We start from the raw sequence: 13,090 nt of genomic DNA on the forward strand, positions 1-13,090 counted from the left end.
GTGTCTGCAGAGAGCGTGACCGCTCTGAGGCCCGGCAGCATTCGTTACTCTGACTCCTGCATAAGCTCAGGACCCCTTGTAATGGTCTGTCCTGGCCCCTCCCAAACCAAGCACCAAGTTCTGACTCCTTCAGGACTCTCTCACAATCCTGATGTCACAGGAATTGGGGAATAATTTCCCACTCCCTCATTTCCTGTGTACACAAGTTACTTCTAGATCAGTCTATTTATTGCATTTTCTCAGTCCCCTCCTCCCATTAGTCAGCCATTGGAACCAGGATACTGCCCTCTTCACTGCTCCATCCACAGTACTATCTTGTCCTTCTGCAAACACATCCTCTTCAATACAGACTGAAGTTTCTGTCATTGAGAATAGAGTGATCCATAAACCTGGAAAAGAGACAGTCTCAGATTCAGCCAGGTTAGGCTGGACTGGGGGTAGGGGGGCTTAAACCTTGAATGGGCAGGGGTAGTGATGAAGAGGTGGAGCTGCTGCCAATGGGTGGTGCTTAGAGGGGTGGGAGGTGGCAGCGAAGGGAGCAGAAACATTCCAGGCCTCCCACAGGAATGCTGTAGATTCTTGAGTCTGTTGAGAAGTCATAGCCATAAGGTGAAACACAAAGACACGGATAAATCTTTAGCTCCTTTGAATAGCCACTACTAGCAGTAGCCACTACTGCCCAGATTCTGGGGCCAGTTTTCCCTGGTAAGACCAAAACCTATTCCATTTTTCAACTCTGAATAGAAGTGAAAGCATCTCCAAGGATTTAAGTGATCTCCACACCCTAACCCTTCCCAACCTAACCTGGTCATTGCACTTTTGATGAGGCAGTGGCGGGGGCTCCGGATCCATGGCATGGTCTCTTCTGGGCGCACTCCTGCACTGTTGGACCGCCAGAAGCTGAAGTTCTGAGCATCAGTCAGGGGGACCCTGAAGACCTGATTGGGGACTGAATGGTTGGGCAGGTTATCAGATTTCTTAGAGTTGGGTGCCCCCTTTTGTGCCTCAGGGCACCACAAGTCCAACCTAACAACTAGGCTTGACCAGATGCTGAGAAGTCCTGGAAATGTAGTCACCACACCCAGCTCTACTTCTGGATTCCAGCATCTTACACCCTTCATGGTCAGTGGAATCAGTCTTGGTTCTTCCTGTGTTTACCATAAGTCCATCTCCAAGAGTGCTTTCCCCAAGTGCTAAGATGGTGCAAAAACAAGTGGTCCACCTAACTTGGTTTCTTTTCTATTTGGCCGTGCCACATGGCTTGTGGGATCTTAGTTACCCAACCAGGGATTGAACTCAGGTCCTCGGCAATAAGAGCGCAGAGTCCTAACCACACAACCCGCTTGGAAAATGTGCAAGATAGGTCTACTGTTTCTTCCTCCCCTCCCCCTTTGCTTATTTCAGGAGATTCTCTGAAATTTAGCAGTGATGCTGCCTTATGTTTAGGTATTGCTAACGTATAATTTATCAAGTGAAAGTGAAAGTGAAGTCGCTTAGTCGCGTCTGACTCTTTTCGACGCCATGGACTGTAGCCTACCAGGCTCCTCCATTCATGGGATTTTCCAGGCAAGAATACTGGAGTGGATTGCCATTTCCTTCTCCAGGAGATCTTCCCGACCCAGGGATTGAACCCGGGTCTCCCACATTGTAGGCAGATGCTTTCCCATCTGAGCCACCAGGGAAGTCCTATAATTTATCAAGTACCTGTTAAATTCTAAATGTTGTATTAGATATTTTAAAAATTTTGAATATCAGACTTACCTAGATTTTCTTTTTTTGGATTTTCACTCTTAATTTATTGTATAAATCTAATTATACAAGTGTATAAAATTTGTATACGTTTTAAAACTTAGAATTATTAGCCTAATATTCTGGCTATCTAGTCTTTATAATTATTATTTTTTAAAAAGTCCCTACTATACTATTGGGGCCTTCCAGGTGGCTTAGTGGCAAAGAATCTGCCTGCCAATGCAGGAGACTCAGGTTTGATCCCTGGGTCGGGAAGCCCCTCTGGAAAAGGAAGGGGCAATGCACTCCAGTATTCTTGCCTGGGAAATCCCATGGATAGAGGAGCCTACAGTCCATGGGGTTGCAAAGAGTCTAGTAGGATTAAACAAACAAACAAAATAAACACTTTCACTTTTCCCTGTTAAAACTAGGCTATTAACCTATTGATACAGTTCTGTCACCATAGGATCCCAGAGTTGCCCTTTTATGGTCACATACTCCTCCCTCCACTCCTTGGTAATCAGTAATGTGTTCTTCAGTTCTGTAATTTTGTCAGTTTAAGAATGTTGTATAAATGGCATCATACAGTACGGGATCTTTTGGGGACTGGCTTTCTTTACATAGCAGGATTTCCTGGAGATTCCTGCAAGTATCTGCCTATATCAGTAGCTTGTCCTAGGTACTTTTTAAAATATATGTTTCTCTTTCACAAAAAACACTAGAGTGTTATTCCTGTTTTCAGATGGTCCAGAGAGGTTAAGTGATCAAAGGATTTTGCCCAAGGTCAAACAGCTTGTTTGGAGTTGAAACTCAGTTCAAATTCCAAAGCTTTGATCCTCATAACAATCCTGTAAGGTTGGTGGAGTCAGTGTTTTCTGCCTTTTTTTTTTTTTCAAATGAATGAGGAAACAAGTTAAAAAAGGATAAGTGACTTATCCACGGTGAGACACTTGAAAGAGACAGCAAGTATTCACAGGTAGATCTTCTGCTGTCAGTTCTGATTCAATTTTATCTTATCTTGCTTACCTCACTATTGGAGCCTACTTTCTCTCTCTTCTCAGTCTCTTCTTGGCTCTTTTTGACCTCGCCGCCTGCTCTAAGACAGCGCCCCACCACATCCCAGCCACTTTAGCAACTCAGACACACCTTTTCTGCCCCTAGAATGGTGACAAATCCAAGATACTTACATGTCTTTAATGATACCTTCCGAACAGCTTTGTGGTACTTTGTGTGGCTATTTTGGTGCACGGAATAATTGCCATCTTCTGAGATAATAGGGGGAAGCCTAGTGGGCCCCGGATCCTTCTGGTCTGAAATGAGAGCAGACTTGCTCTGAATACTTAGCAAATGGGGTTATTCGACTTTCTCAGTCTCTGGTCTCCATGCTAACCAGACACAGGGCAGGGATCCCTCCAAGCCCCTCACAAGCCTAGTGTTGCAGGGTAAGAAGGGGTTCATGGGACACAGTAGTATCAGGAAGAGCATTTTGGGCAGCAGGCATCAAGTGTGTTAGAAGCATTAGAGAGGTCTCAGCTTGCTATTGGTTTAGAGCTGGACTGGTGCTGGGTCAAGTGGAGAGGGACAGGGACGGGAGCTGGAAAGGCAGTATAGAGTGGGATAGTGTAGTCTTAGCATTCTTATGGGGGTTTAAGAATCGTCTCAGATGCAAAATCTGTATCTTCTTACAGTGACTGAAAAGAGGAACTTTTCCTTACCCAGTGCTGTGGTCTGAATGTTTGAATTCCCTCCACTCTGCCGTCCCCCAAATTCATATGTTGAAAACCTAATGCCCAAGGTAATAGCATTTGGAGGTGGGGCTCTTGGGGTGTGATTCATGAGACGGAGCGCCCATGAATGGAATAAATGCCCTTATAAAAAGAGTCCTGAGAGAGCTTCCTGGGCCCTTCTGCCACGTGAGGGAACAACAGGAAGTCTGCAACCTGGAAGAGAGCCCTCACCTGGCTTCTTGATCCTGGACTGCCAGCCTCCAAAACTTTGAGAAATAAATTTCTGTTGTTTATAAGCCACCCAGTCTATGGTATTTTGTTATAGGAGCCTGCATGGACTAAGATACCCAGCCTCTCTTGTAGCAAGGCCAAGGGCCAAGAGTTTTGGTTAGGCCAATCAACATGTCTTCTTCAGATTTTGAATCAAAGATTGGGGTTGCAAAGAAGCTGGGAGCACATGAAGTCTTCTTCTGTTGATGGAGGTTGGGGCAGCATTATCTGGGGCCCAGTGTCCTCAGTGCCGGCAGTGCCCACCACAGCACCAAATGCACTGGTGTCTCTGCACAGTCAGGTCTATGGCATGACTGTGAACCTTGTTTCTGGTTACCATCTGCCAAACTTAGTTCTCTGTCCCTTCTACAGTTTTTATGTGCCTCCTAATATTTTTTAAGAAACTACTTCAAGGACTTGCCTGGTGGTCTAGTGGTTAAGAATTTGCCTTGCAATGCAGGGGGCTTGGGTTTGATCCCTGGTCAGGGAACTAAGGTCCCACAGACTGCAGAGCAACTAAGTTGCCGCAGAGCAACTGAGCCCACGCACCACAACTAGAGGGCCTGTGGGCCGCAGTGAAAGATCTCACTTGTAGCAACTAAGACCTGACACACATGAATAATTTTTTTTTAAATAAAAAACTACTTCATTGTGTAACAGACACACAAAAATTGTACATATGTATACAACTTACTGAGTTTGGAGGTAAGTATGCACCTGTGAAACCATCACCAAAATTTATGCCACAAACATATCCATCTCCTCCAAAAACTTCCTCTCAACCTTCTTTACTATTTTGTAACATCTAACATAAACTCAAGTTTCTTTGCAGAGTTTTAAGTATATAGTATAGGATTAACTATACTATGCTCTACAGTAGATCTCTAGGATTTATTCATCTTGCATAACTGAAACTTTGTACCCTTTGATTACTGCCCTTCTGTTTCTTCCTCCCCTGAGCCTCTGGCAAACACTATTGTACTCTTTGCTTCTATTGAATTTAATTATTTTAGATTCCTCATATAAGTGGTATCATGTAATATGTGTCCTCTGTCTGGCTTATTTCACTTGGCGTATCTTCCAGGTTCATCCATGTTGTTGTAAATGTCAGGATTTCCCTAGTTTTTTTTTTTAAGGCCAAGTAATATTCCATTGTATGCATTTACCACATTTAAAAAATCCATCCAAGCCCTGATGGACATTTTTGTTACTTCCACGTCTGGGCTAGTGTGCATAATGCTGCAACAAATGTGAGAGTGCAGATATCCCTTTGAGATCATGGTTTCAATTTCTTTGGGGATATATATACCAGAAGTGAGACTGCTGGATCATATGGTAGTTCTATTTTAATTTCTTGAGAAATCGCCCTACTGTTTTCTACAGTGGCTGCACCCATTTGCTAACCTACCACAATGCACGTGGGTTCCCTTTTCTTCTCACCAATGCTGTTATCTTTTGTGGATTTTTTTTTTTATTATACCCACTTTAAGAGGTGTGAGGGGATATCTCATTGTGGTTTTAAGTTGCATTTCCCCAATGATTAGATGTTGAGCATCTTTTCATGTATCTGTTGGCCACTTGTGTGTCTTTGGAGAAGTCTATTCAGATCCTCTGCCCATTTCTTAATTGGATTTTCTTTCTTTTTTGCTGTTGAGTTATAGGAATTCATTATGGTTTGGGTATTAACCGTTTATCATATATTTGGTTTGCAAGTATTTTCTCCCATACTGTAGGTTGTCTTTTCAATTTGTTTCTTTTGCCATATGGAAGCTTTTAAGTTTGGTGTACTCTCATCACTGTCTTTAAAAAAAAATCATGTTCTGCTTAAATAGGCTAGATTTGGCTTGCATCTCAGAATCCTGAGCTTGTCGTGAACTGGATCAAAGTTTGCCATTCTCTCTGGAAATTGTTTGTTGAGATTGCTGACTCATCTTGGGTGGGTGGTGGGGATGCCCGCTGTTCTGTAGTTCTTCCGCAGTTCCTGCTTTCCCCTCTATTCTGCTTGGCCCCAAACGTTCACCATCTCTGTCCCTCCACCCTCCCTTTTGCCCTCCCATGGACATCTTTAACATTCTCTGTGACAGTGACACCACCAGAGTGGGGCAAAGTTTGAGTCCCCTCCATTGACAGTTGAGGGCTGAGACAGGTGGAACCCTGGACTGAACCAGGGGTTGGCTTTGTACTTCATCACAGGTTACATTTCCTAGAAACAGTGTCATTTGAGTTTGGTTGTTTGACTTTGGGCTAAGTGAGGGTGGCAGAATGTCCATGGCCAAGTAAGTGCAGACCGAGAAGAGCAAGAGCATATTTCTAGTGAGCAGTGGGACCTGGACTGCAAGTAAGTACTGATTTGGGTGCAGGTGACAGCGGGAGCTCTTTCTCTGGTCCTGAGGCCTCAGGCTGATTGTTATTTAAGGTATAGCCATATGATTATTATCAGATGACTGTTATGTCAGTTTCTGAGTAGTAGGCACCCAGCTTCCTGTACGGATCACCATGTGCTTGGAGGTATATTGGACAGTATCACCCACTTGGATGCTTTCCTCTTGAATCAAGCACCAGTTGGCCTACTCCTCGGATCAGTATTTGGCAAGCTGGAAGATATTTTTGGTAATCCATAGCTTTGCCAAGTTTTGGAAGCCACCCGAGGTGAAGGGTGGTGAGGGGTAGGTAAGAATCATGCCACAGCTACTGTGAAAGGGCATGTTCTGGATAGCATGATGCAATGAACTCTTTATAAGCAAATTCCACTGTGGCAAGGGAGAAAAACTCATCATTTTGTTGGCAGATGGTATAACAGAGGTTCTTCATCCACTCAGTTAATACTATATTCCATATGGTTTTTTTTGTGGTAAATAGATAGGAAGGGCCCTGACAGCTTCTTCTAGAACCAGGCCATAAATTAGGAATTGCCAAAAGACCAGATTTAATGCTCTGAATGGACTGTGAAGGATATATGGGGTAATGCAAAAATAGTTGGCTGGATCTTCTACTTTTCCAAATTTATGTTGCAGATTTCTCAGTAGTATAAGCTTCCCAGCACCCCTAGGAAGGTCACAAAATCTTAGTTTCCCACTGCTTTGCCCACTGTTTCTGTTAGTTGGAACTGGGGCTGACTGGCCACAATGTTTTCAAGCTGAAAACTTTTTAGAATGGGTCTACCTATGATGGCTCAGATGGTAAAGAATCTGCCTGCAATGTAGGAGACCTGGGTTTGATGCATGGGTCAGGAAGATCCCCTGGAAAAGGGAATAATAGTTACCCACTCCAGTATTCTTGCCTGGAGAATTTGATGGACAGAGGAGCCTGGTGGGCTATAGCCCATGGGGTCACAAAGAGCTGGACATGACTGAGTGACTGAGCATGTACACTACCTCAGTGGCTCCCAGAATCTGAATTTTAGGTTAAGGTATTTGCCTGTCTGTTCCAGATTCTTAGTACATAGTGATGATAATATCTAACAGATATTACTTGAAGTTGGTGTCACTGTAAGCAGAGTAATACTACCCAGACTAGAAATGCATACAAGATATTTGTAGAACATACTTGTAGAAATGCAAACAACATTTCTACATGTTGTGGTATTTACATAAAATATGACTCCTATCTAAGAGGTCGTATCAGATATGAGGCAAGTTGACTGGAGTATTAACAGGGACTGAAACTGGTTAAAGTATTTTTGGAAGGCTATCTTGCACTTAGTCTTTCCTGATATCAGGAAATTGTCAGTGCTTTGGGAGGAAGTGAACAAGAACATAAACCCAGGGAACCAGACCAATTCTCAGGGCACATTTTACACACGGGGACAGTTCCTTGCTTCCAAAAATATCTTCTTTAAAGTGGTGCAGTTCTTCAGAATTCTGAACACAGGGAAAGTGGCACGAAATAAGAGAGAGACAGTGCTGGTTGCAGACTACTGATATAAAATGGATTGTATGGATCTTCTAGCTGCTACTGCTGCTAAGTCGCTTCAGTCGTGTCCAACTCTGTGCGACCCCATAGACGGCAGCCCACCAGGCTCCCCCGTCCCTGGGATTCTCCAGGCAAGAATACTGGAGTGGGTTGCCACTGCCTTCTCCAGGATCTTCTAGAGATAACAACAGTAAAAAGAGCTGATATGCAGTGGATGTGCTTGGCACAACTGTAAAACGTGGGTACTATTACCTTATTTTATAAATGGAGAAATGGAGGCCCAGAGAAGTTTAGTGATTTGCCAAGATCACATAACTAGCATATGGCCAAGACATGAGTTTAACCCAGCATTTTGGCTCTACTGCCCATGCTCTTAACCACCACATTAAATTGGCTTTTGAAATATATCATCAGGGTTTCCAGAAAAGACCAAGGGCTAAGGAAAAACAGGACTGGAAAAGGTCAGTTTTTGTTCCAATCCCAAAGAAAGGCAATGCCAAAGAATGCTCAAACTACCGCACAATTGCCCTCATCTCACATGCTAGTAAAGTAATGCTCAAAATTCTCCAAGCCAGGCTTCAGCAATATGTGAACCGTGAACTTCCAGATGTTCAAGCTGGTTTTAGAAAAGGCAGAGGAACCAGAGATCAAATTGCCAATATCCGCTGGATCATCAAAAAAGCAAGAGAGTTCCAGAGAAACATCTATTTCTGCTTTATTGACTATGCCAAAGCCTTTGACTGTGTGGATCACAATAAACTGTGGACAATTCTGAAAGAGATGGGAATACCAGACCATCTGACCTGTCTCTTGAGAAACGTGTATGCAGGTCAGGAAGCAACAGTTAGAACTGGACATGGAACAACAGACTGGTTCCAAATAGGAAAAGGAGTACGTCAAGGCTGTATATTGTCACCCTGCTTATTTAACTTATATGCAGAGTACATCATGAGAAACGCTGGGCTGGAAGAAACACAAGCTGGAATCAAGATTGCCGGGAGAAATATCAATAACCTCAGATATGCGGATGACACCACCCTTATGGCAGAAAGTGAAGAAGAACTAAAGAGTCTCTTGATGAAAGTGAAAGAGGAGAGTGAAAAAGTTGGCTTAAAGCTCAATGTTCAGAACACTAAGATCATGGCATCTGGTCCCATCACTTCATGGGAAATAGATGGGGGAACAGTGGAAACAGTGTTGGACTTTATTTTTGGGGGCTCCAGAATCACTGCTGATGGTGATTGCAGCCATGAAATTAAAAGACGCTTACTCCTTGGAAGGAAGGTTATGGCCAACCTAGATAGCATATTTAAAAGCAGAGACATTGCTGGGCATATACACCGAGGAAACCATAATTGAAAGAGACACGTGTACCCCAATGTTCATTGCAGCACTGTTTACAATAGCCAGGACATGGAAGCAACCTAGATGTCCATCAACAGACGAATGGATAAGGAAGCTCTCTGGTACATATACACAATGGAATATTACTCAGCCATTAAAAAGAATACATTTGAATCAGTTCTATTGAGATGGATGAAACTGGAGCCCATTATACAGAGTGAAGTAAGCCAGAAAGAAAAACACCAGTACAGTATACTAATGCATATATATGGAATTTGAAAGATGGTAACGATAACCCTATATGTGAGACAGAATAAGAGACACAGATGCATAGATCAGTCTGATGGACTCTGAGGGAGAAGGTGAGGGTGGGACGTTCTGAGAGAATAGCATTGAAACATGTATATTATCATATGTGAAACAGAACACCATTCCAGGTTCGATGCATGAGACAAATGCTCAGGGCTGGGGCAATGGGATGACCCAGAGGGATGGGATGGGGAAGGAGGTGGGAGGGGGGTTCAGGATGGGGAACACATGTAAACCCATGGCTGATTCATGTCAATGTGTGGCAAAAACCACTACAATACTGTAATTAGCCCCCAACTAAAATAAATAAATTTATTTAAAAAAAAAAAAAAAGCAGAGACATTACTTTGCCAACAAAAGTCCGTCTAGTCAAGGCTATGGTTTTTCCATTGGTCATGTATGGATGTGAGAGTTGGACGGTGAAGAAAGCTGAGCACCGCAGAATTGATGCTTTTGAACTGTGGTGTTGGAGAAGACTCTTGAGGGTCCCTTGGACTGCAAGGAGATCCAATCAATCCATCCTAAAGGAGATCAATCCTGGGTATTCATTGGAAGGACTGATGTTGAAGCTGAAACTCCAATACTTTGGCCACCTCATGCGAAGAGTTGACTCATTGGAAAAGACCCTAATGCTGGGTAGGATTGGGGGCAGGAGGAGAAGGGGACGACAGAGGATGAGATGGTTGGATGGCATCACCGACTCGATGGACATGGGTTTGGGTAGACTCTGGGAGTTGGTGATGGACGGAGAGGCCTGGCGTGCTGCGATTCATGGGGTCGCAAAGAGTCGGACACGACTGAGCGACTGAACTGAACTGAAGGAAAAACATGAACTGATAGAACTACCCTCTTAGTGGGCTTCCTTGTGTATAGCTCAGTGAGGGCCCTGTCAAGGGTGTCTTCTCACCTGAAGAAGCCTTGAGTTGGGTAAGGGACTTAGTAATGATCCTACCTTGTTCCAGAAGCAGATCTTTGCCTCCCTGAGTATCACTTAAATGCAGAACATCATTTCCTATGGCTAGCATCGAGGTAAGAGAGAAGACTGGAACCTGGTAGGTCACTCTTCAGTGGATTAGACCAGTCTCAGTGGGGAGAACCAGTAGGGAAAGATCAAGCCCCTGTGAAAAAAGTGGTCTATTTGCTGCAATACAGACACAGTCACCTACCTTGGAGGTGCCCATTCCTGAGGCTCTGGCAGGGTGGTATTACGCTTGCAACTTCAAGACAACTGCAAGTAATGTCTGTTAGATATTATCTAACTGTGAGTAGCTTGAGTATCTCCTCCCTCTAGTTTCGGGTGGATGAGGACGACAGTCTGTAGCAGCTATGAGATGTATGACTGTTTCCAAAAAACACTTCTATAATTTCAGTACGTTTATCCATTTAGAAAGGCAGAGGGGCTCAGAGACTTGGGCCAGTTCACTCTTGGCTTCATTGTGCCATTCATGCTGCTGTTTGAAAAGCCAGAACTACAGTGCCCTCTGCTGGAGTCTAAGAATGGTATATTCAGCTGTCTTCTTCATAGCGGGTCATCAAACAGGCCTAGTTCAAGAGAACTAGGAGACTGAGCAGAGTGCTTTCCAGCAAGGGTGGGGAAAACCTATGGGATCCCTTTGACAAGATCCAGAAAATGAGAATACAAGTGATACACACGCAGCTTTTACCAAAGATTTACTTTTTCTTTGAAGAGATTCATTTGGAAGTAAGAGCAACTAGGACTCATTATGGAATTCCTCTGGGAGGAGGAATGATAAAGGCCGCAGTGGAGGAAGATGGAGTGAGGCCCTTCGGATATGCAGAGCTCGGAGGTCACTGTGTCTGTGGCTGGAGGGCAGTCACTAGAGAGTCTGGCAGGGAGATGTTATTTGTTTCAAATCAAGAACAAGCATAAGCACTCTTTACCACCAGTCCCCATCAATTTGCCTCTGAGACGCCTGTCAGTGGGCAATGCCCTGAGTGGAGATGTGTGTTGGGATTATATCTAGCTTGACCTAGGTTTTTCATATAACAAGGCAAGGGAGTTGTCTTAGCAAAGGGCCACATAAGGGAATTTTTCTGAAATTCTAAGACACTTCCAAACCAAGAAAAGAGTCCAGGTGTGACGCTAAAAGATGGGAGAATGGGGTTCAAAGCAACTGGTGAGACAGATTCAGCAAAGGAAAGAACAGATATATGGCCAGGGTCTCTTGGGCAGGATAGGGAAGGGTAAGCTTAGGCACTCAAGGTGAATGAACTCAGGAAGCTGGGCTGAACCTGCAGGGGCAACTAGCAGAATTAGGATCAGTAAGGTGAGTCTGGGAGGGGTAGGAATTACTGATTGGTGGACAAGAGAGTTCTGGTCACTGGTCAGGGATGCTCTTCTGTGAGCAACTGCAATTGACCAGGCTCTTTCAGGGTCTGGATGAGCTAGCCTTTGAAGCCAGCTAGCATTTGTTGCTTCTCAAGAAATCTTATGGTTAAGAATATTGCTTTCCATGGGAATTCCCTGGTGGTCTGATGGTTAGGACTCGGTGCTTTCACTGCCAAAGGGCCCAGGTTCAATCCCTGGTTGGGGAACTAAGATCCCATAAGCTATATGACCCAAATATATGTATGTTGCTTTTCAGGCTCTCTACCCTGGCAAGTATGTTTTGAGTAGCAAATATATTCCAGTCAGAGGAAAGGTATATATTCTCTATGTAAATAACATTATGGTTTTTAACTTTTATTCCAATCATCTGTCATACAGTTTTATGTGCTAGGTCTTAGGTGTATTACATACATTGTATATTTAATTTACTCTCCACAACAGATCAGTAAGGAAGGCATTATTATCTCCATTTACAGGTGAGGAAAATGGGGCACTCTGAATTTGCTTAGTGTGAGTTAGCTCCCAGAACAACTTTGAGTACCTGATAAAAATGAGTTTCTGAAGTCAAGGATAGACCAAAATACGGTCTCCACACCCAGTTTTCCTCTTTGGCTTTTCTTTTTTGGTTCTTTATCAGGAGGAAAAGAAAGGAAGGGGGCAGAGACTGGCAGAATATTTAATTACCTGTGTTGACTCACTTCTACAAGTTTTCATTATGACTATAATAAGGAAAGCTTGAGTGGGCCCTCATATCTACTAGAAGGGAAAACAAAACTTTCTTCAAAGGAAACTTGTGAATAACTTAAAAATATCATTATAGTATGTGTTAAGAATGTGAAGTGTTAACAGGTTCATTTTAATGTTGCTGTTAAAGCCCTCACTGAAGAGCCAGGTAAGAGTGTGGCTGATCTGAGTATGGAGAACAGGTTGAAGTGCTAGTACAGGCAGTCAGAAAAAGGTCAAGCCACTTGAGTGAATGTATTAACAGGGTGAAATCAGTCAGAAAGTGAGCAGGGCCAGAGAATCATTCTGAAGACAAGTGTGGGTTACAACTCACAGTCCTGTAAGATCACGTGTGTTGTGGAACTAAGGGTGAGCACAGTCAGGAACTGTGTGTTCCTTAAATTAATGAATGTAGAAATTGAGATTAGAAAGACCTGCCTAAGCAAGGTAGATGGATGTGGTTTTGTAAAAGCCAAACAGAATGCAGTATTTTCTCCACACATACTTTTTCCAAACCAGTTCTGAAGTAATAGAAAGGTATGAAGCAAGTTCCCCATTATGGTGGTCCACATTCCAAAACCTCTACCAGCTGACATATTGTAAGCAACATTAGCACCATCAGGATTCAGAACCAGATGAGCTCTGTTGCTCTTTCTTGTTAATATGTTAAATAAGATGAAAGCTAAGAGTTTACCATTTAATTTAGCAACATCACCATGGATAGGAG

General features: G+C 43.5%; 1 protein-coding gene and 1 long non-coding RNA gene across 8 annotated transcripts in view; one reads left to right on the forward strand and one right to left on the reverse strand.

Moving 5' to 3' along the window:
* Window positions 1–13,090, reverse strand: part of SPMIP11 (sperm microtubule inner protein 11) — a 54,757-nt gene that overhangs the window by 5,954 nt on the left and 35,713 nt on the right. For 4 of the 7 annotated variants that reach the window (XR_014083802.1, XR_014083800.1, XR_014083801.1 and 1 more), the window contains exons 2-4: window positions 2,916–3,038; window positions 805–949; window positions 283–389 (exon numbers count right to left, since the gene is read on the reverse strand). Coding sequence is in view for 3 of the 7 variants with exons in the window: in XM_081596828.1 (XP_081452954.1) it covers window positions 341–389; window positions 805–949; window positions 2,916–3,038; window positions 10,243–10,315 (390 nt within the window). In the remaining 4 variants the exon portion in view is untranslated. Of the gene's footprint in view, window positions 1–206; window positions 390–804; window positions 950–2,915; window positions 3,039–10,242; window positions 10,409–13,090 lie in introns of those variants that run through there. The other 3 variants (XM_081596830.1, XM_081596827.1, XM_081596828.1) reach the window with 2 other exon arrangements.
* LOC145547385 (uncharacterized) lies at window positions 5,357–10,393 on the forward strand. The gene is made up of 2 exons (XR_014083804.1): window positions 5,357–6,995; window positions 7,807–10,393. It is a non-coding gene; the product is annotated as an uncharacterized LOC145547385 (long non-coding RNA).

The sequence above is a fragment of the Giraffa tippelskirchi genome, chromosome 4 (genome assembly GCF_054371585.1).
Source record: "Giraffa tippelskirchi isolate mGirTip1 chromosome 4, T2T-mGirTip1v1.2.pri, whole genome shotgun sequence".
Taxonomy (NCBI): Eukaryota; Metazoa; Chordata; class Mammalia; order Artiodactyla; family Giraffidae; genus Giraffa; species Giraffa tippelskirchi.